Source organism: Penicillium cataractarum, assembly GCF_028827025.1.
Source record: "Penicillium cataractarum strain IBT 29864 chromosome Unknown utg000010l, whole genome shotgun sequence".
Taxonomy (NCBI): Eukaryota; Fungi; Ascomycota; class Eurotiomycetes; order Eurotiales; family Aspergillaceae; genus Penicillium; species Penicillium cataractarum.
This window is the reverse complement of record NW_026622746.1, coordinates 1,303,864-1,324,630: the sequence shown is the minus strand read 5'-3', so window position 1 is coordinate 1,324,630 and position 20,767 is coordinate 1,303,864. Positions and strand designations below refer to the sequence as shown.

General features: G+C 52.0%; 9 protein-coding genes across 9 annotated transcripts; 2 read left to right on the top strand and 7 right to left on the bottom strand.

Annotated features, from left to right (window-relative positions):
• Nucleotides 1-253: 253 nt before the first annotated feature.
• N7496_012574 (uracil-DNA glycosylase) lies at nucleotides 254-1,508 on the bottom strand (the record flags this gene model as incomplete). Its single annotated transcript, XM_056705487.1, has 3 exons — nucleotides 254-541; nucleotides 607-1,066; nucleotides 1,123-1,508. 3 exons carry the CDS (start codon nucleotides 1,506-1,508, stop codon nucleotides 254-256), a joined length of 1,134 nt encoding a protein of 377 aa, XP_056549385.1.
• Nucleotides 1,509-1,981: 473 nt separating this feature from the next.
• On the bottom strand, nucleotides 1,982-3,616 carry pdiA (protein disulfide isomerase PDI1; the record flags this gene model as incomplete). The annotated part of the gene is made up of 2 exons (XM_056705486.1): nucleotides 1,982-3,170; nucleotides 3,237-3,616. The coding sequence occupies 2 exons, from the start codon at nucleotides 3,614-3,616 to the stop codon at nucleotides 1,982-1,984; spliced, it is 1,569 nt and encodes a 522-aa protein (XP_056549384.1).
• A 1,308-nt stretch (nucleotides 3,617-4,924) lies between these two features.
• atg22-1 (putative autophagy protein Atg22) lies at nucleotides 4,925-6,835 on the bottom strand (the record flags this gene model as incomplete). The annotated part of the gene is made up of 2 exons (XM_056705485.1): nucleotides 4,925-6,609; nucleotides 6,679-6,835. The coding sequence occupies 2 exons, from the start codon at nucleotides 6,833-6,835 to the stop codon at nucleotides 4,925-4,927; spliced, it is 1,842 nt and encodes a 613-aa protein (XP_056549383.1).
• An 874-nt stretch (nucleotides 6,836-7,709) lies between these two features.
• N7496_012571 (Mediator of RNA polymerase II transcription subunit 14) lies at nucleotides 7,710-11,042 on the top strand (the record flags this gene model as incomplete). The annotated part of the gene is made up of 2 exons (XM_056705484.1): nucleotides 7,710-8,384; nucleotides 8,454-11,042. 2 exons carry the CDS (start codon nucleotides 7,710-7,712, stop codon nucleotides 11,040-11,042), a joined length of 3,264 nt encoding a protein of 1,087 aa, XP_056549382.1.
• Nucleotides 11,043-11,561: 519 nt separating this feature from the next.
• On the bottom strand, nucleotides 11,562-13,868 carry N7496_012570 (DNA polymerase epsilon noncatalytic subunit; the record flags this gene model as incomplete). The annotated part of the gene is made up of 1 exon (XM_056705483.1): nucleotides 11,562-13,868. One exon carries the CDS (start codon nucleotides 13,866-13,868, stop codon nucleotides 11,562-11,564), a length of 2,307 nt encoding a protein of 768 aa, XP_056549381.1.
• Nucleotides 13,869-14,245: 377 nt separating this feature from the next.
• On the top strand, nucleotides 14,246-15,675 carry N7496_012569 (SHNi-TPR domain-containing protein; the record flags this gene model as incomplete). The annotated part of the gene is made up of 2 exons (XM_056705482.1): nucleotides 14,246-15,331; nucleotides 15,400-15,675. 2 exons carry the CDS (start codon nucleotides 14,246-14,248, stop codon nucleotides 15,673-15,675), a joined length of 1,362 nt encoding a protein of 453 aa, XP_056549380.1.
• A 361-nt stretch (nucleotides 15,676-16,036) lies between these two features.
• N7496_012568 (yippee/mis18 family protein) lies at nucleotides 16,037-16,774 on the bottom strand (the record flags this gene model as incomplete). Its single annotated transcript, XM_056705481.1, has 1 exon — nucleotides 16,037-16,774. The coding sequence occupies one exon, from the start codon at nucleotides 16,772-16,774 to the stop codon at nucleotides 16,037-16,039; it is 738 nt and encodes a 245-aa protein (XP_056549379.1).
• A 680-nt stretch (nucleotides 16,775-17,454) lies between these two features.
• N7496_012567 (ornithine decarboxylase antizyme) lies at nucleotides 17,455-18,354 on the bottom strand (the record flags this gene model as incomplete). Its single annotated transcript, XM_056705480.1, has 4 exons — nucleotides 17,455-17,677; nucleotides 17,738-18,100; nucleotides 18,171-18,180; nucleotides 18,246-18,354. The coding sequence occupies 4 exons, from the start codon at nucleotides 18,352-18,354 to the stop codon at nucleotides 17,455-17,457; spliced, it is 705 nt and encodes a 234-aa protein (XP_056549378.1).
• Nucleotides 18,355-19,368: 1,014 nt separating this feature from the next.
• N7496_012566 (uncharacterized protein) lies at nucleotides 19,369-20,245 on the bottom strand (the record flags this gene model as incomplete). Its single annotated transcript, XM_056705479.1, has 2 exons — nucleotides 19,369-19,565; nucleotides 19,678-20,245. The coding sequence occupies 2 exons, from the start codon at nucleotides 20,243-20,245 to the stop codon at nucleotides 19,369-19,371; spliced, it is 765 nt and encodes a 254-aa protein (XP_056549377.1).
• Between the last annotated feature and the right edge of the window lie 522 nt (nucleotides 20,246-20,767).

The window sequence follows — 20,767 nt, the reverse complement described above, 5'->3', positions numbered from 1 at the left end:
TAGCTACTCTATATATTCCATACATCATAACGAAGCAATCGTCAGACTTATTGACCTCTTAGTTAATTATCTAGAATATACGAAGATGCTTGCCGCAATAAATGAGGAAATTGTTTGATTTTGAAATCCTCTTAAACATCGAGGCCCTTTTCCCAACGCCATCAAAGCACATGATCAAGTGAATACAAACCGGAAATGCCACATAATACAAGTATAATCGAAACAATATCGATCATCAGTTGTCTTCCCCACATCATATCTTCTTAGCTTCCTCCTTCTCCGCCGCAACGAGTGCCTCCAGAGCATCATCATCGTCAAACTCATCCTCTGCAGGAGTAGCCTTGACCGAATCCCCCTCCACCGTCTCACCACTCTTCTCCACGGGAGACGAGACATTCGCCAAAGCAGCCGAGTTCTCCTTGTCAGACGCCGGCGACACGACAGCCTTCTTACTCGGCACGAGACTCCAATCAATAATTCCATCTTCACCATACCGTTCCGCCAACCAGTCATTACATTTCTTGAAATGACCATTGTCGAACTGCAACCAGAAAGTATCGTTAGCCATAATCCCCATCCTAATCGCAGAGTCCAGGTAAAACTCACAAATCCATGATGAGCACTCAACGGACTCGGATGCACAGACTGCAAAACACAATGCTTCGACTTATTAATCTTAGCAACCCTCGTGCCCGCAGGTTTCCCCCACGCCAAAAACACGACGCCATTGTTCCGCACCCGTGCAACAAGGTCAATCGCCTTTTGCGTAAACTTCTCCCACCCCTTGCCGGAGTGGCTGTTGGCCTGGTGTGCGCGCACAGTCAGACAAGTGTTGATCATGAGGACGCCCCGCTCGGCCCAAGGGGTGAGCAGGCCTCCGTTGTTTGGCGGTGCGACGAAGTCCGGGTAGTTCTTTTTGATTCCCTTGTAGATGTTTAGGAGGGAGGGGGGTGCGCGGGTGGGTGGGCGAACGGAGAAGCAGAGGCCGTGGGCTTGGTTGTCGTTGTGGTAGGGGTCTTGGCCGATTATGACTACTTTGACGGTGTGGAGGGGGGTGTGTCTGGACCTGGACATGTTATTAGAACTGGATATGGAATCTTGCTGGGTTGGGTATTGACTTACCAGGAATACACATCCTCCTCCGGAGGAAAGATCTTAGCTTTCCCTTCCTTCTCTTTCTTCAAGAACCGCTTCAGATTCAAGAACTCCGGCGTCACAATTTCCTCCTTGAGATGTGCCAGCCAACTCTCGTCCAGAGTGTCAATCTCCAACTGCAACAGCTCCTTCTGCTCCGCCGTTAAGCCAGCCACCCACTTCTCTTTATTGAACGAGGTAGACCGCGGCGCTGGAGCTGTACCATTGCTCCCCGAGCCGTTCGTCTGCGTACTAAGAGCCTTGGGCTTGGGAACCCCGAAAAAAGCGGTGATGCTTCCACCCTTGGGCTTTTTGCTATCGGCTGCTGGGCCAGAGAGGTGGTCCGCGTTCCGTTTGAGTGCGGGACTGACCATGGCGAAGAGCGGGGGGAGGTGATATTGGCGAGAGAGAAGAAGGATAGGGAGCATGCAATGCTTTGCTTGAAAATTTGGTAGAAGGGGAAAGGGGGGTTGGATGGGGATTCGAAATTCCTCAGGATTCTGGTGGTCCGTCTGAAAGGTTGAGCCGCATTGATTGGACGCGTTGCGCGAAACCTAACGCGTCGTGGATAAGATAAGCAGACTACACGGGCCAAATGGATTGGAGCTGTCACATTTTATTACAGGAATACGAGAAGTAGAACTCTCGAGAAAACTCAGTAGTGTAGTCGAAATTATAATTCATATCTACTGGTGCTCTGTAGTTGGTGAAAATTTACACTAGGGTCTGAATCTATAGAGCGAACAATACGAAACTGGTTTGCAGCGGGCATCACGAGGGTTTCCATTTCAGTTGTGATGATACAATAACTATAGCAAATCAAGTTCATTTCCACACGAGATCGCATTTACAGCTCATCGTGAATCTCCTCCTTCTTGTCAGAGGCGGCAGGAGTCTCGGCAGCCTCGGTAGAGGAGGCAGAGGGAGCGGCAGTGACATCGCCACCCTCAGTAGCCTTCTTGCCACCAGCAAGACCGTCAATCTCGTACTTGCCGTTCTTCTTGATGAAGTCAACAAGGTCCTCGATGGTACGAGAGCCGGCGTACTCGACGGGCTCGTCCTTCTTGCCGGCAGGGAACAGCTTGATGGTAGGGAAGCCGGTGATGGAGTCGGGGACATCGTTGGCGGTAGCGTCAATCTTGGCGACGACGACCTTGTCCTTGAACTCGGCAACGTCGGCGTACAGGGCAGCGAGCTCCTCGTACTTGGGAGCCAGAGCCTTGCAGTGTCCACACCAGGGGGCGTAGAACTCGAGCAGGACATCCTTGTCGTTCTCAATGACAACCTCCTGGTAGTTCTTGCCAACGACAACGGTCACGGAACCCTCCTGCTCCTCGGGGATGGGCTCGGACTTGATGCTGGGGTCAACCTTGCCGTCCAGAACGTCCTGGATGAACTTGCCAACCTCCTTGGCGTCGATCTTCTTGGTCTGGTCGTAGGGGTACTTGGAGTTCTTGTCGGTCTCCTGGATGGCGAAGGCGGGGAACTTCTCGGGCTCAAGGTTCAGGTTGCCAGCGTGAGCACCGAACGCCTTGGCGTCCAGAGTGACAATGTTGATCTCACCACGGTGCTTCTCAGCGATGGGGCGGAACTCCTCGGCGAACTGCTCACGCTCCTCGGCGGTCTCGGCGAAGATGTAGGCGAGAGGGATACCGGCGGCCATGTACTTGGAGTAGGTCTCGGGGCCGAGCTCACCAACGAGGGGGGTGCTGGCGATCTTGACCCACTTCAGGATGGCCTCCTCATCGAGCTTGCCATCGTAAATGGCCTTCTTCTCATCAAAATCCTTGTAGAGAACGATCGAGGGCTGGGTGGCACCCTCGGTCTTGGCGAGAGCGGCGTCGTTGGAGGCACCGAAGAGGTAGTTGTCGCGCTGGGACTCGGCGAACGCGGTGAAGCTCTTGTTGGCGGTCTTGTCATCGGTACCGATGTAGCCGACGATGACGATCTTGTCCATGGTCTTGAACTCCTCCAGGGTCTCCTCGGCCAGGATGGAGACTGCGGGCATCGACTGCTTGGTCATGTATGAGACGATCCTGCAAAGAAGCAGTGGTCAGTAGACAACCCCAAAAGATGTAGCAGTGCATTCACAATCCACTTACGAGTCAGTCTGACGGGCACCGGCATAAGGCTTGTGCGAGTCGGGGCCACGGAAGACCTTGAGGGTCGGGTAGCCATCGACCTCGTAGGTCCGGCACAGCTCCTCCTCAGTTGTGCAGTCCACCTTGACGAGGGGAATGTTCTTGCTCTTCAGCTCGGTAGCAGCCTCCTCGTACTTGGGGGCGAGAGCCTTGCAGTGACCGCACCAGGGTGCGTAGAACTCGGCCAGGACCAGCTCGTGCTCCTTGACGAAGTCGTTGAAGGTCTCGCCGGTCAGCGCGAGGACATTAGAGTCCGCAGCAGCCTCGGCGGCGGGCTCTGAAGCCGAAACGGCCGCAGAAGCACCCAGCAGGCTCAGAAGGAGAGGGGTGAAGGACCGCATGATGATTTTCAATGGGATTTAAAAAGCCGTGATCACCTAGTGGAGTCAAGCGCGTCGGGGTTAGCTGATGTTTTGAAATTGGGAGTTGAGTAAACAGTGCAATTCTTATTAGGAACCACAGTTAAGGATAGGGAGGGAAGTATAAAAAGGATCAAGAGATAGAGGAAGCTTACCCAACCGGCTGGTATACAAAGAGGGAATGGGGGGTGAAAGGATTGGGGAAGGGCAAGCGTGTATTTAATGACGACGGGATGGGGGCCGGTCGTAGAGGACAGTTTGTTCTTTGCGGCTGCGGGAGTGGAGAGTTGCAGAAGTCCAGAGTGGAGCTCCAGTCGCTATGCAGGGCGCAAGGGGAGAGACCCTTTTTAGTACCCGCTAGGTCTTGGGTACTTGAGATACAACAGTTTATTACGGAGTATTTCTTCTATTATCTTGCTAGGTTAATTGACTGAAGGTATATATCCATGAATATAAAGACCGTAGCTTTGCGAGTGATCGTGGTTGACTGACTCTATTGTATGTACTTCCAGTCGTTTTATAGTTCGTCGAATCCTTGGTAGAGTCCCTTGGTACGAGGTGGATTGCCACTATAGATACTGTAGTTCAAAGCTGACGGGGCCAATACGGAGGTCAATTCACACGATTGGACTGCAGTATCTAAGGCTGAGATGTACTTTGTCAGTGCACATGCCACCCTTGGAAGTTACTATCACTCTTGCTAGGAAGTAAATACATTTTGTACCCAAAGTCAAATAGAACGAAGCATCCACACTGCGGTAGCTAGGGATAAACATTCGACTTGGCCACCTTCTATACTTCCTTAGTGGTAGGATATGAATTCTGATGTCTCTTGTTACACTACCTGATATTACCTCGATCGACAGGTACCGCGATACATGCATGATACCTCCCGCCTCCCCGGATCTAATACGGCAATACGAGCGTAGACTATTGATATAATTGCTTCTGGCCACGTTACCCGTGAGTTCTGCATGACGCTCGTGGGTTACACGTCGGTCTTGAGGAATTGTCAACACCGTGGCCTTTCGCAATTAGCGAACATAGTTCTCTGTAGACGGTTGAATTAGAGAAATTCATTGACCCTCTACCCTATATGAAAAGTAGATGGGGTTCTCGTAATAGTTCTTATTTCTGATGATCATGACGATCAATAATTACAGTGATCTTCATGCATGAGTAATCCGACCAATCTACAGGCTCAGCTCCCATTGATATTCTACACATAAACTCATAGTTGTCTAAACTCCCCCAAAGCTAGTAGAAACACCACAAAAGCAAAACTGAAATCTACAATTCAGGCACTGTGTGCACTGCAGGAACCACAGGCACTACGGACCTCGTTACTTCGGACTCCTCCTCCGCGTCAACGGAGATGGCCCCGTTGCCCGCTGTTTCAGATAGGCGGTCCAGTTCGGCACCTAGCTCTAGCGCGTCCCGCTTTCCCCGGTCCACATCAACTAGCAGCATCAATGGCAATGGGAGGAAGATGAGAATGGCCAGGAAAACAAAGGCTGGTCGGATCTGGCCGTAGCGGTCGGTGATCGCCCCGACAATGGCCGGTCCAAAGATACTCGATCCTTTGTCGGTGATTGCATACAAAGCGTAGAACGCTGCCTCGTAGCCCGGTGGGATTAGCTCGGCGAAGAAGCTTCGACAGTATGAGGAGAGGCCACCCATCACCAACCCGTAGACCGCGCCTAGGGGGTACATCTCCCAGGGCTGTTGAAGGCCAATCCCCATTCGCTGTATAGATGGAAAGAAGCCGAGAATTCCATAGATCGGAATAATCTCAAACAGAATGATGCAAGCAATGATGGTCTGCGACGTCCGAAGACCAAGTAGCCCCGACACGTAGCTCCATGAGAATGCACCAAACACTCCGGCCACCATGACAATCACATTGATCAGTCCCAGCGCCGCGGGTTTCATGTCAAGCTCGGTTTTGGCAAACAGCACTGCCGTACCACTGACGGTAGCAATGCCATCGCTGAGGAGAAACCATGCCGCCAAGAAGATCAGAATGTCCTTTAGGCGTCGTGCGCGCATGGCTGTCTTTGCAAGGGACTTCCATGAGTAGGTCAGGTATGCCGCCCAGGAGTCTAATGGCTTCCCATCGCTCGCTAGAAGAGGTGGACCTGGACGGGCGCGAAGCCAGAAAGTGGCTGGAATGGTGAAGACAAACCACCACAATCCGATCAGGAATAATACCAGACGCAGGGAAAAAGTGGTCTGATGGAAGACTACCACCACCAGGATAGCCATCATCTGCAGGACCACGGCACCGATATAGCCTATTCCGATCCCATAGGATGAGATCTTGGTGGATACTCGGAGTTCCACTGAGGTCATTATGTCCAGTGGGCTCTCCTCCACCGACGAGTCAGATGCCAGGAGTGGCGTGGAGACATCCGGTCGTGGAGTTCCATTTTCGAACGAACCACCATTCTCTCTAGATGGGCTAGTAGCATCTAATGCGTCTTGAACATCCATGCTCTTTTTCAAGACCAACGGATGATGCCGAACGAGGACCGGTAAGAACGAGTTGAGGAGGACAAAGGACGCACCAAAGCAGGTATTAGCAACGATGGCAAGGAGTCCTCCGAGAAGATAGACTCGGGGAACCACCGCAAGGAACAACATCGTTGCAGTCGCACCGATAAATGCAAATGTGACAAGCAGCTTCTTGCGGTAGCTTCCATGATCGGCAGCACCGGACATGGATATGATCAGAATCGCTTGTACAAGGACGCTGAGAGAAAAGGTATACAAGGCGAAGCTTGCCGTATTTATCTCGGCACCGAGAAAGTAGATGATGCACTGGCCGGCATCGGAGCCTTGGGTCTGATATCCATCTGGATGACCGGGTGTTTCCTTTGACGGGCTCCATGTCGGGGTACAGGGGGTGGTCTTGTCGGAAAGGAGAACGCCGCGGTCTCTTGCCAGCTGTTCGAGTGTGATCGGAAGAAAGGAGCCTATTCAGGATGAGTATTTAAGTGACGAGACCCAAGCCGGTTGAGCCGATTCATTGGCGATACACATACCCATGGCACAGACGGTAAAGACCTCAGCTGCCCAGCCATAACAATACCAGCCAGCAAGCTCTCGCTTACTTGTTGGCCGTGGATCATCACCGAGATAGTGTGGAAGCAAGCCATCAGCCTCAGCTGCCTCACACTCCTCCGCTTCATGCAGGCTCATCGTTGGTACTGTAGAGCAAGATCTAGACCCTGTGGAGAGGTCCGGGTTTGAGGGGAAGCTCTGATAGTAGTAAGGTTATCGCCGGATGGTGAGGTCATGGGGGAACATTCCCGGTATATAACCCGTAATTACCGCGTCATCTAAGAAACAAGGCGGGCGGATATGCCGCAGCGCAATGTAGGGGATACCGGTCCCTGACAGTACCAGGCACTAAGGCAGCCATGGGCTTGGCGGGTGCGCATCGCGCTTTCACAAGTCGAATCGCTTTTGGGCAACTCGACTTTCATCACTTTTGGCGTCCCTCTCCCTCATCTCACGGCCTCGACCCTTTCTCCTCCTGACGATCTTCGCAATTCTCAACGGTCCCGACGATATCCCTGACTACTCTGCTGATTTCACGACCTTCTTTTCACCTTTGATACCCATCTGAGAGTGTGCAGCCATCGGCGCAATCCGAACGGCTTCTCCTCCTCCCCTCCTTCGAAGCGTCACTTTTTCCAACTTGGCATCCGTCGCTACCCCGGACTCTCTGCTCAGCCGAATATCTCTCGCTCGCATCCCTATACGGGCTTTCAATTCGGACTCTGGTCGTGCGCCCGGCTCCCCTTGATTATGATCGGGGCCATTGTTTTGGACGGCCAGTGATACGCATGGCACTGGGTTGAGAAACTCTCTCTTTTTACCTGGTCTTGAGCCTTTTATTTCTTTCCTCCCGTCTGTACCGACTGGCTTCGAGCCCTAGAACCAGCGACTCAGCTGTGTCGCTCGGTCGGTGTCGTGCAGAAGGACTAGGAGGAGAAGGTAATCCTAGGGAACCGAGCCTGCCCCGGCGAATTGTCTAGCCTGTGCTCAGTTAGACATGCCCGGTGTCATCATGGAAAATGTCAACGTTGAGGGATCTGTGCGAAGGCCAGGTCTCAACGAGGCCACCAACGGCGCACTGAGTTCTACAGGGTTTAATGAAAAGTCTGGTCAACGACATGCCCTTCCAAACGGCCCGATTCATACGAATGGCACAGGACGTGAAGCCGACAACTCAAATCAACTGTCCAAGACGAAACGCGCCGAAGAGCTTGCTCTAACACCTTTCGAAATCCCTCATATCACCCAAGGTTTCTTCCCATTCGGAACACTAGTCAATCGGGCTGTGCAGAACTGTTGGAATGAGTTATCAGAGTTGATCTCGGAACTGGCGACTATTCAGGTGCCACCAGACCATTCAACTGCCCCTGGCGCAACCGGAAAATCCCCCGGGAACCAGTCTGCGCAGAACATGCACAAGAAGCTCAAGATTCTAGAATGGGGACAAGCCAAGAGAGCGGAGTTTATCAAGCTCCTTGTCCTCTCAGATTGGAGCCGACAAGCGGCAGAAGTCAGCCGGCTTATCGATATCCAAGGATTCATTCGCACTCGGCATCAGGCATACATGAATGCGATGAACTTTGTGGGTGTTATGAAGCAGGATCTTGTTCGAGCACAGGTGGCCAACCCAGATCTGAAAACGGCACTCGAGGTTCTCGCCAAGGGCAGGGTGACCTCGCTACCAGATGTGAGTTGCGATATAATTACTGGTTTGTTCTAGAGGAAGTCTAGAAGTGCTAACTTTTTTATGTCACAGTTTGGCTACAAACCCCCAAAGCCGCTGTCCGCGCGCGCAACTCTCAAGAAATTGCACAAGATCAACCGTATCATTAGTGCGAGGTTAATCTTGCAAGATCAAGTACCACATGCCTTGCGACAATACCGCGTTCATGATGGTCGGGTTACTTTCACAGTGGCTGGGGAATTCGAACTTGACCTTTCCGTCGCGCAGGAGGAAAAGACCTCTCAGTTCTTCTTCGTTGACATTCGATTCCTTTTCACCCCCTCTTCCCCAATTCCCAAAGGCCGCATCCTCAATGAGCTCGAGGTTGAGGTCAACCGAATCCTCTTTAACGATGGCCTGCTTGCATGCTTCAATTTCCTCCACGGCTTGGTCTTAACGAATAAGGTCAACACTCTCTTCAGACAAGCTCAAGAGCTTGCACGAGGGCTATGGTCAGATTTATTACGCATTGAGCTGCTTCATCGTACCCTTGTCGTTCAGTACTGGCCATCTAGGGCAGGACCCAAGAGCTGGATCGAGATCGGCGTCCGAAGGGGTAGCGCTGACCCGAGTATCAAGGTTCCACAACTCAATCTCCGCTGGATGCGCGATGGCCAGCAAACAAACAGCACTGATGTCAAGTTCGATACGGACGCACTCTCAATGGAGCGCATCCTTCGAAGCGTGATTGCACTACATACATCCCATGTGCTTTCCTCTGCGTACACCACCTTGAAAAAGCATCTTCTGTTTACCAACCATGTCCTATCTCTACGAGGCCAGCTTTCTTCGTCAGAGCCCAGCGATTGTTATCTTGACTTGCAACTAACTACCACTCGGCATCTGCGGGTCTCCATCGAGCCTCAGTCTGGCACAGTCACGCTCGCTGGTACACCCAGTGTGATGGAACGGTTTGAAGGCGACCGAGTGCCGGGAAAGTCAGCAGTGGAAGAGCTATTATCTCGGATCGCTCGCCTTCGTTGTGGCACTGCCGTGGAGGAGATCGAATCCGGCACCAAGGCACTTGGCCTGAATAGTGTCAATCCCAGAACATTTGGACTTGACAATCGCAAACTCTTCCCACCTCATACCGTCCGCTCAGCTTTCTTTACTCATCAAACGTGGGATCATCGCTGGATCGCCGCTGCAACAAGCAGCATGGACGGCGATCACTGGTGGCTGGTGCAACTGCGGCCAGAGGCTCGGCGCTCAGCGCTGCCATTTGCAATTACTGATGGCACTTCAAGTCCAGCCCTGGCGCATGCTGTCAGCGGCACTCTGATGGGAGCGGGACGTCGCTTTGATTACACTACGTGTGCAGAGCTCGTGTACGGTCTGACCGGTATGCTAGCGATTTATGCAAACGCTCGATGCTTGACAGACTTCCCAGGCGTGCGTTTCCAACCGCCTCTGGAGAAACTACAGTTGGAGTCGGACCTGCAGGTTCCAGATCTCTACATTGACTACCAACCGTCCATGCTCCCCGCGGCGTTCCAAATACCCCTGCCTGCTTCACACTTGCAGAAAGGCTCCTTCTTGGGGAACACAATTCGTCTTTCCTTCCAAGGCGTCGATCAAAAAAGCAATTTTGCAGTTTTAGTGGCGTACGGTACTTTCCAGCGGCGTATCAAGTCTCTTGGTCTCCTTGTCTCGCAAGTGGATCCCGATGTTCTCGTGCAGGACAATGGAGGCGGTTTCGCACTTCGGCTGGTTGTTGCAGCAGGACAACCCGGTGTCATCGGTCTCTTTGAGCGCTTGCAACGCCTCGACTGCATGATCTATGTCCTCCAAAGACTCATCCAGAAGGGCATGGAGCCTCGGTCATTGTCCCTCTCTCAATTCACATTCCTCTACGGTCCAGAGAAAAAGTTGCGGGCCAAGTTCAGCATCAATGTCTCAGGGCCCACACTATCGGCACACATTGATATCCCCCAGGTCATCTCACAGGCCGCTCCCCTTTTCCGCCTCCGCTTGGGGCTCAGCTTCGACAGCCCCAGCCCCCACCGTCGTATCCAAGAGTCTCTTGCCGTTGTACTTAATCACCGCTTCGCCGAGGTCGGTATCGATCCTATTCTCGTCCTGATGGCCGATTCCTTCCCCCTCCTGCGCAGCCTGGATCAAATTATCACGAAACCAGTCCAGTCAGAGTCTACCTTGGTGCACGTCATCGTGCGCAGCCCCACCGTCTTCCAGATTCACTATCCCCGGCTTAGATATCGATTCCGACTGTCAACTCATTTGCGACAGGGCCGGACAGAGTGGCTACTCGAGGATGCCAACCGCCCGCCTCCAGTGGAGCCCAACCCAGTCTCGGATGTTGTCCGCGAAAAGGTCTACAACGCTAGGGGTGATGGCTGGCAGGGTCTCGGAGACGGTGCCAGAGCATCTACCCAACGTGTTGGAGATCTTCTCTTCAAGCTTCACGAGTCTCTCGGCACGTGTCAGCCCGTGCCCGAACCTGTCCTGGAGAGCACAAACGGGGATGTGAAACTCGCACAGGCTAAACCTGCCTTGAAGCCTCCGCAGGAGAAACCTGCACCCCCGGCACAAACGAAAGCCAAGACGCCCTCGCCAAAGAAGAAAAAGGCCGTGGCAAACAACGATGTCATCACGATCGATTAAAGCTATGCATGGAAGGAGCTGGGGATTCGCTCTCCGCGAGAGCGCTTGTGACCGACCCCAGTCAAGGCTTGTTTTAGATATTTTGGGTGCAGATGGATGTTTGCCTGCCCTTCACGCAATGTATTCCTAGACTTTTCAATGTGACACGCATATTCTATGCCTTGCTGAGGATTTTTGGACCGTCGGCCATTAGCTTTCTAGCACCAAACTCCTATATATTGATCCAGGTCCTGCAGTTCAAGGTTCGACTAAGCTCCACTAAGACATTGCTGGTGATATCCCCAGGACACCAAAGCAACATTCACAAAATGACCTACATTTGGTTGCGTGGGAAATAAATTTTGAAGAGACCAAGTTAACCACCGCGTGCTCGACACTTCTCATTTCCGCGAATTCATACTTCTAGAACATCAACTGTAAGATTATATGCATGACCAAGTACACGAACCCGAATAACCCAATACACATCAACTCAAACGCCAGTCTTGCATCGTAGCTCAAGGTGCATCTACAATAACCTTAGTACCGCTCCTCCTTTACCCGCCCCCGATTCCTCAAAACATCAAACTCAATCCACTTCACAGCCTGCACATCACCCTGCGGCAACAACCGCCCAGGATTCATAACATGACACCCCTCATAAGTCATGCAAAACGGCGCAGCCTCAGCATCAGCCAGAACCAGCGCTGTCGGCAGAGGATACAACTGCGCAGCAGATGAATGATCCCACAGCACGGGCCGGAGTTGAAGCGGGAAGGGAGACATGGTGCCTTGATCAAGGATGGTCTTGACTAATTTGCGGGCCATGGATGATGCACTTGATTTGGCGCCGTTAGGTTGTTCGAGCTCGGGGTCCGGTGCGACGGAGACGGCGTCGTTTGTGGCTGCGTCGAGAGTTTCTTGCATGGGGTCGTTGGACTCGTCTTCGTCGGTTTGGGTGTTAATTGCTGTGCGACGCAGGCGACCTGAGATGTCGTCGCGGAAAATTGCGATGTCGTGGACTGGGCCGAACCAGGAGAGACGTGCTGGATTTGAGGTCCAGAGTGCTTCGCCTGCGGGCTCGGAGGTCTGGCTTCTGTCTAGCTCGGAATTGGCTGTTGCAAAGGCGCGCCGGATGCGAGATGTGAAGAGCTCTGGGATTGGCTGGCGTGGGATTGTGGTTGCTGCGCCGGTTGAGAATGATGATGCCCAGGGGTCGTTGTCGCCGGGGACAAAGACAAAGGTTGAATGTTGCAGGAGGGCTGGGAAGTCTGATAGAACCACTGCGAGGGAGTCGAAGTACTCCTTGTACTCGATACTTCCTGCGCGGCCTCCACCGTTGATGATTGCCTTTTGCACAAAGTTGCCAATCAGCACGAATGTTTGAGGGCGCTCGGAGAGTGCGAGGTCATTGTATGTGCTGAAGACCTTTCGTAGCGCATCCAGTGTTTTCATGTTGTCAAGATTGACCTCATTCAAGATGGCGACCTTGAGTCGCGCCGTAGACTCTGTAGACTCGGGAACACCGCGAAGGCATTTATCTTGAAGTCTTCTCATACGTGCGCCCTGCGCACGCTCACTGCCGGTGCCCAAGAAATCGACCCATCCGAATCCACCACTGGAGCTTACATCACCGCTGGCCTGGCGTGAACCAGTTCCAAGGGAGATATCTCTCCGCTCACAGGGAGGTCCACAGATTGATACTCCAACAAAGTGACCACCGATGGCTCCTCCAACGCCGTGATTGCCACCCAGGAGAGAGCCCTGAACCATCTCTTCCTCCTCATAGATCCCATCTACAAGCACAATCATTCCTGGCGCAAACCACGCGCCATCTTCAGGAATCATCCGAGCATGGCTGAGGTCCAATGCCACTGTTCCCGTCAGATCCACCAATGACAAGTCCCCGGTGGGAGAAATAGAAAGCAGACCGAGAAGAAGATGCGACGTGCCACTTCGTCCCAGCAAGTTAGCGATCGGGGTCAACTTGTATGATTGTTGCATGCCAAGGTTTGACGATGACCGCTGAAGTGATGGCACGCCAGCAACCCCCAAAGAGCTCTGGAAAGACTCATTCCGCAAAAGCCGCTGGTACACCAAGTTATAACGGTCTCTGAAAAGTGCAGATTTGTGTGACGGGGGCGGGAACAATGTGGGTTTCGACTTGAGGGCCTCAAAGTATTTCTTGTCGACGTTATATGTCAAGCGTGGAAGGTCAAATGCGTCGACTACCTTGAGCCAATGCCGTGGATGAAATGACAACTTCGAATCGTCTTCGTCCATGTCCCCAGCCCTCATTGTGAGTGACCCTTGCGAGTGGTCATTGCTGGTGTCCATCCTCCCAGCATCCACACCGAGACCAGAAGACTTTCCAGGTCCATCTTGGGAATTGCCTTTTCCTGCAACCACTCGTCCTCCACTCATACTGCTCTCGAGGGTCTGAAGGATAGCCTTCAACGAAGCACCCTTGCCTTCTTCCACGATAACGCCACCTCCAGCTCGTTTCCAGATCTTAGCCACCTCGTCTAGGGCCTTCTCTGCCAATCCTTCTTCGCGCCATCCCGAGCCACAATTTTTGCCAATGAAAACAGCAAGAGTTTGCAATGCCGAGGACGAGATTGTAAGGTTGTGCTTGCGGGTGAATGTACGGAATGCCACTGGTCGAAGAGTCGCGGGTGGAAGTAGGATAGGTAGGATTGAGGTTTTTGCAGGAGGCGCATGGCCTCTTGGTAGTCGGAATGGACGTGCAGGTGTTGCAAATGCTGGTGAAGATGATGGAATCGGATTTGTAGCACCGGCTCCCAATCTGAAGCGATCTGGATGTCGCGGGGTGGATGTCGGATCCATGGTGTCGGCCGGTTCTCTCGCTCGAGATGGTGATTCCGGGATCAATTGAAGGAAGTAGATGTAATTGAGAAGATTTGATAACCAATCACCAAACGTCTTATCAAGTAGAAATCTCCATCCACAGCGATTGCAGGGACACAATATAGAAACTCGTCGGAGGTGAAGCAGACCGCAAAAGAGCAAATTGGACCGACGCGTGACACGCGCCGCGAGCGCGCCGTAAAGTGCCTGAGCTTATCGCTCCTATCGCTTTCCTTCTCTTTACATCTTCACATCTTTTCTGCTCTTCAACACCCGACCCAACTTTTCTCCTTCTGGTTCATTCTCAACTCTCTTTCGCCTTATCCTAATCTCTCTATCCTAACACATCATTCGCCATGGCTGAAGCCGAACAGCCCACGACGGTCGATCAGATCGATGCCCCCACGACTGACATGCGCGCTGAGCTAGACGACTTGATCACACGAGCCGCCGCCAAAGACGCGACCAAGGACCACAATGCTGCTTCCGAGCTCTACTCACAGGCCACCGAGCTCCAGGCTGCATTGAACGGAGAAATGTCCCCCGAAAACGCGGACCTGCTCTATGCGTACGGCAAATCTCTATACAATGTTGCTGTGAGCAAAAGTGATGTTCTTGGTTCCAAGGTGGCTGGAGATTCCCAGTCCTCAAGCAATGCCCCCGCGGCGAAAGCTACGTCTTCTAAGACCGCTGCTACCGGTGGAAGCCTGGTCAAGGACGCCATCTCAAGCTCCATGACCCAGAATGCTGCTACGCCCGCGAAAGAAGTCAACGCACAATTGGACGCCGCGCCATCGAAGCCCTTCTTCCAATTCACCGGCGACGAAAACTTTGTCGACTCCGACGAGGAGGAGGACGAGGAGGAGAATGGGGAAGCCGAGGAAGAGGAGGAAGATGACTTTGAGAATGCCTTTGAGGTCCTCGACCTGGCGCGCATTCTCTACCTCAAGAAGTTGGAGGTTGCGGCGGAAAACAGCACGGACAAGGGCAAGGGCAAGGCTTCAGATCTGCCCGCAGACTTGAGACACATTAAGGAACGTCTTGCCGATACCTACGACTTGCAGGCCGAAATTTCTCTGGAGGGAGAGCGATTCTCCGATGCCGTGACTGACCTGCGTACTGCTCTCGACCTTCGCAACACCCTGTTCCCATTCGAGGATCCTTCCGTTGCCGAGTGTCACTACAAGCTCTCGCTGGCTCTGGAGTTTGCTTCAGTCCCGCAGCAGGGAGAAGAAGATGACGGACAAGAGAAGACGGTGGACGAGGAGATGCGGAACGAGGCTGCAACTCAGATGGAGCACGCCATCGAGAGCTGCAAGGTTCGCATGGCTTCGGAGGAAAAGAAGTTGGAGGCCGACAAAGAGATGGACGAGGATAAAGTGACGGCTGCAAAGCGGAAGATTTCCAATGTGAAGGAAATCATTGCGGACATGGAGCAAAGAGTAAGGATAATATTCCTCCCCGTGGTGTATTAATTTGAACGCTGAATTTGCTAACACCTATCCTATAGCTCATCGATCTCCGTCGGCCACCGGTCTCCATCGAGCAGAAGGAGCAAGAAAGCGAGGCCATGCTCAAGGGTATCCTCGGCCAGATCGTCGGTCAATCAGTGACGGATCAACAGGCTCGCCTCGACGCCGTCAGCAAAGAAGCCACCGATCTGTCCTCGCTAGTCCGACGCAAGCCTGCTGCTTCCCAGTCCTCTCAACAGAGCTCATCCAAGCGCCCTGCGGAGGACGGTTCCGCGGATGGCGAATCGAAGCGTGCCCGGGTTGAAGATGCCTGAAAGATCACAACTTCAATTCTTGTATTTCGTGCGTCTCCTTTCTTTCCCCGGCGTTGCTGGAGCTCTTCCATGTACTTTACCTTATGCCCCTTTTGCGCCTTATGAATTCCCGGCTATTTAGCTAGTCTCAAAATATCGAACCGCATCATTTAGCTTTCCTCTAATATTGTATAAATCATGATCATGAAGTTCATTATCAATATTAATGCAGTAAACGTATAAGCATATTAAGTATTACCGTCAACAATGGGTATAGCACACTGCAGTACGAAGGGAAAGCCAAACCAAAAGCAGTCATCAAGTCATAACCAGTCTGAAACCATCCTATTAACCCTCCACCCTCCTCTCTCCCCATAACAAATCACGACATTCCAAACAACGCACTCGCAGGCCGTCGTTCAATCTTCCGACTCCGCCGCCGACTCGCCAACCCAGGACTCCAAATCCCCGCAAACAAATCCTCACACTCATCCTCATCCTGACTATCAAACTCGGCATCCCCAGAACCAGAACCAGAACCAGAACCCTCCTCATCCGACTCACCCCCACCAAGAACCCCCTCAGCCCGAACCGCATCTACTCCTCCACCCCCCTCAAACGACCCCTCCCAACACGAAGACGCAGTAATCTTCTTCGTCTCAAGAATAAACTTGCCCACCTTATACCGCTGCGACTCCTCCTCCGCCGCAACGTACTTCCACCCCAACACGCTCCCGCAAAACGCACAGCTCACGTCGCTGACTGTGTGCGCGCCCGTGACGAGCTGTCGCGGCACGGGGTGTTGGAGGATCGTGTTGGGGAGGGATGTTATGGGCGAGGAGGAGGGGCTGACTGAGACGGCGGTGGCGGTGGGTTCGGCGGAGACCAGGTATGCGCGGCCGTGGCGGCCTGTGAAGCCTTTGCTGATTATTTGGGAGGTTAGGCAGAGGTGTGCGGCGCAGGTTGTGCAGCGGAGGTAGGAGAGGTGGCCGTTTAGGTACTTTGGAGATGGAGAGGTGGGGGAGGGAGAGTGGGAGGGAGGGATGTGTTGTTTGGTGGGGAAGGAGGGGATGAGGAATTTTGGGAAGAGGAGGGAGCGTCTGGTGTGTTCTTTGGACATTATTTCCGAGTGGATTTCGAGGTAGAAGCGTTATGGAGAGAGGATAGGGAAAGGGGAAAGGAAAGCTGCAGAGGGGAGTGTTGTTTATCTTGAAAGGTCCCAGTGCTGAGGTCATCGGTTTATCTTATCAGCGGGGAAGTATACTTCCACAATCTCATGATCGAGGAAGTATGGGGTATCAGTTACATCATATTCCCGAACTCCGTCATATGATCAAGTTAAAGAGTCGGCTTCAGAGGTTACACATATAAGATGGAAAGAGCAAGTGATCAGGAAGAGAAGCCCGGTTGTTTGCTCCACCGACACCATAGCTAGAGCTCGATATACAGACTATCATTACCCCACATACAAACATACAGGAGACACTAAATCCAAAAAGATCTCGCTGAGATTAACCACTTCATTTGATCAGACTGCTGCCAAAAACAATAATCATGAATCGCAAGAGGAGATAGGCGTCCACTTTTAAACAACGAGAGTAGTGCTACCCGTGAGGTGAACAAGGCATAATAATTAGCATGCGATGCCCCAACTCAACTACATTCCAGATGCAGCAAGGAAAAGAAAATTAGAAAGAAAGACGGAAGAATAGAAAAAAATCAATGAAGAAAACAATGTCCTTCATAATAGCCCGGCAACCCAAGTGAGGATGGAAATCCTCGACTCGAGAAGCCCGTCGACTATACTTCAGCAACCAAGAAAAGCCACTCCGTGCTTAGTGCTGGCCCTGCCGTACCCGATGTGCCCTTGATCCAGGGATCCAGGGTAGTCAGGTTGAAACCGCACCATCCGAGGCTGCGGACGAGCTCCATCTCATCGGCGTGCTGGGAACGCTTGACGCAGGCGACGATCTGGGAGCAATCGAAGGCGTCGGTTCCCGCCAGTTCGAAAAGTGCAATTAACCTGCCAAAACATATGTTAGTAAGGAAGCATACTAGATCATCAAACATAATAGTTTCATACCCAGATTTCAGGCCGTGCCCGATGGTGCCGTCCTCGAGGAACACGAACAGCGTTCGCTCGTCGTCCTCGCCCGTTACGAAGCCGCGGTAGATTGCATCGCCGCTGTAGTCCCACACTTCGACCCATTTCTGGATCGATCCGTGGTGGTCCCCGAGACGGTGTTGACTGTGCTGTTGACTTGGCTGAGTCTGTTGGAACGTACCCATTCCCAGTGACTCCTGTCCGGCGTCAATCCTCTCACCAAGGAAGGTCGCGGATAGTGTGTCACAGAAGAGTCTCTCACACTCTTCCGGAATGGTGTGCGTCGCCTCCCCTTTGGCTTTAGACTCGGGCCAGTTGTTCCCGGTCCAGCTGAGTGTTCCGCTGGAAGCGGAATACTCGAGGGGAGGTCTTGGGGTGGTTGTTTTAGACCCTGAGGGGACCTCAGGGATACCACTGTGCTCCTAGAAGAGAGAGAATTGGACATTAGTATGGTCGGAGATGAAGAAGAGATGATGGATTGACTCACCGGCGCCCAGAGTAGTGCAGTAGTGGAAGCCGTCGACCTTGGCGCTGGAGGAGTCGACGGTGTAGGAGCTGGCGGTGACCGTCGACTCCTGAGCGAGAAACCGGGACATTTGATTGTAATTACTACTGTGGTTACTCATGTATTTCGCCATGGCTGATTTGGACGTCGTGGTTGATGGGAGAGTGGTCTTGGAAGAGTTCGGATGGAGGGGACTGAGATTTGGATTGGATTTCGAAATGATTTTCGAGAGCAGAGGCGAGAGTTGAGGTGTTGGATGTGGAGTGGAACATGTACGAAGTGTGGAGGATGAGGGTGAGGAAGTGGAGAGACTCAGAAAGGAAGTCGAATTGGGTGGGGTTTCTCCTCAAGTCACCTGATTCTGGCCTCACCGTCTCCGGCGGTTGGGCATTGGCTCGTGCACCGTGCTCAATCCTGTACTACATACAGTACTACAATGTGCGAACCTGGTCTAATTCACCTGTCTTGTGGGAAACTAATTTTGACGTCGGGTTCATACCTATATTAATGTAAAAGCTTCGAGCTGTTGATAAGTGAGCAGCAGCAAGTCCTGTCTTTGGTGCTCCTAGTATGGATCTTTCTGATAGTCGGTTACTCATCTTGTATTAAGAACTTTCGTAACTTAGCAACTTCGCTTCTAGTGAGAATGACTCTATACAGTATACCGTTATTAATACCCCTAAATTTTCAGAAAAAAAGAAAAGTGCATCGGAATAAGACTTTCTTGTGACTGGACTCCATTTTCGTCACATTCACATCTACTGTAACTCCCGTACTGGGCATTCCCACGCATCCGCCACCCGTTGATCCGGTAGATATATAGATTCAAGAAGCCACTCAGCCTCCCCGGCAGGGCCCCGAGGACTGAATTTAAACCCGAAGCTAGGGGAATGGTCGAGACGACAGTGCATTGACTTGCTCGATTTCCCTTTGGCCCTCGGGTGTTGGATGGGCAACCCACTGACATATTTGGCGAGATTGGAAGTTAAATCACCCTTAGCGAGTAAGTCTATCTAACTAGGGGGTACGGTCGAGGGGATAACGGGGGGTTTGATGAACGTACCTGATGGTAGTCTTGGGGGTACCTCAGTTAGCTCTACTAGTTCTAATCAAGGCCAGTAAAGAGGTTTCGTAGTTGGTAGGGGGTTACTCTCCGCATATAGAAGTCTGGTGCGAGTGATAGCTGGTGAATCTTTAATTCTCCAAGTGAAAGACTCAAGTGGCGAAAGTTCTGAGAAAGACAGCCGTTGTCCGAAAGGAGGACATTCAATCCAGGCATCATTTCCTTCCAGGGCTCTCCATCTGATTAGAGAAATCAAATACCCGTAAGCTATGTGGCATCGTTAATAGGCCATCGGCGACAGCTACCGAATTGTCAGTCCCTCGACTCTTGACGGTAAAGGTATCCTCTTACCTTGGCGCCTTGCTTGAATGTATTCAATATGATCTGGGCGAATATACTCATCTAGACCCAGTACCAGCTTAGTAACGGTCGTGCAGCGTTGGATAATTTGCATAGCTGATCCGGCCCAAATGTGATGGGAAGAAATCGCAAAGCAAAAATGATCGATACATGGGACGTCGGGAAGAAGAGAGGCACCATTCTCTAAGAATTTAGCCCGATACACAGGAACAGCCTTCGTTCTGCCCTTTTTAAAGTCGTAACGGTAGTCACCTGCAATATCGAAATCGTACGTGTGAGGCTCTTCCCCCACTTCGCGACCCAAGAGCGCTAGCTCTACCGAAAGACGTAGATTCAGATCCCAATCTGTGAGGATATTGAAAAGATCAATAATGGCTGATTGAAAGGCGGCATCGTCATTATGGCGGATATGGTTCTCAAGGGCATATCCTTTCTCCTTGCGGGTTTGCCAGTCTAGGATGTCAAAAAGGACAACGATATGGTATTTCAAGTGACGGATCATAGCTCGTCGTGCCAGGCCTTCCCCGGAGGTCACACCCTGAAACTGACTCAGGGGCATTGCCCTTTTACAAGAATCTTTTGTGATGCCATCGGCGCTGAAGACGTGTATCAATTCAGAGTAAACGAGGGGCTCAAAGTCGGCCTGCCATTGATGGCATACTCGAGTATAGGGACCAGAGAGGCTCCTGTTTCCTGTAGATGAGCCCCGATTGAATCCCATATCTCTTGAGGGTGATGAGTCACGATCTTGAAACGAGGGAGATTGATAGGCCCTGACCATGCCACTAATTCGCTCTACTTAGGTTGGTCAGGGAGCTGCTTATGTTCGCTCCGTGGGCTGTTTAGGGGGGTAACTAACTCACGCTACTTGGGGGGAACCGATTATTTCCTGAGGCGGTAGTCTTGCTGTTACTTAGATCACGGATATATAGATGTAAAGAAAGAAGCAACTTGCATTTGAAACTATCTCCATGAAACGATAAAACTGTTGGATCCTAAAAGCCAAGCCACACTCAAAGCCGACGAAAGAAAGAAAAAAAAGTATTCGTGATGAGTGAGGCTACTGCACTAGAAATACATG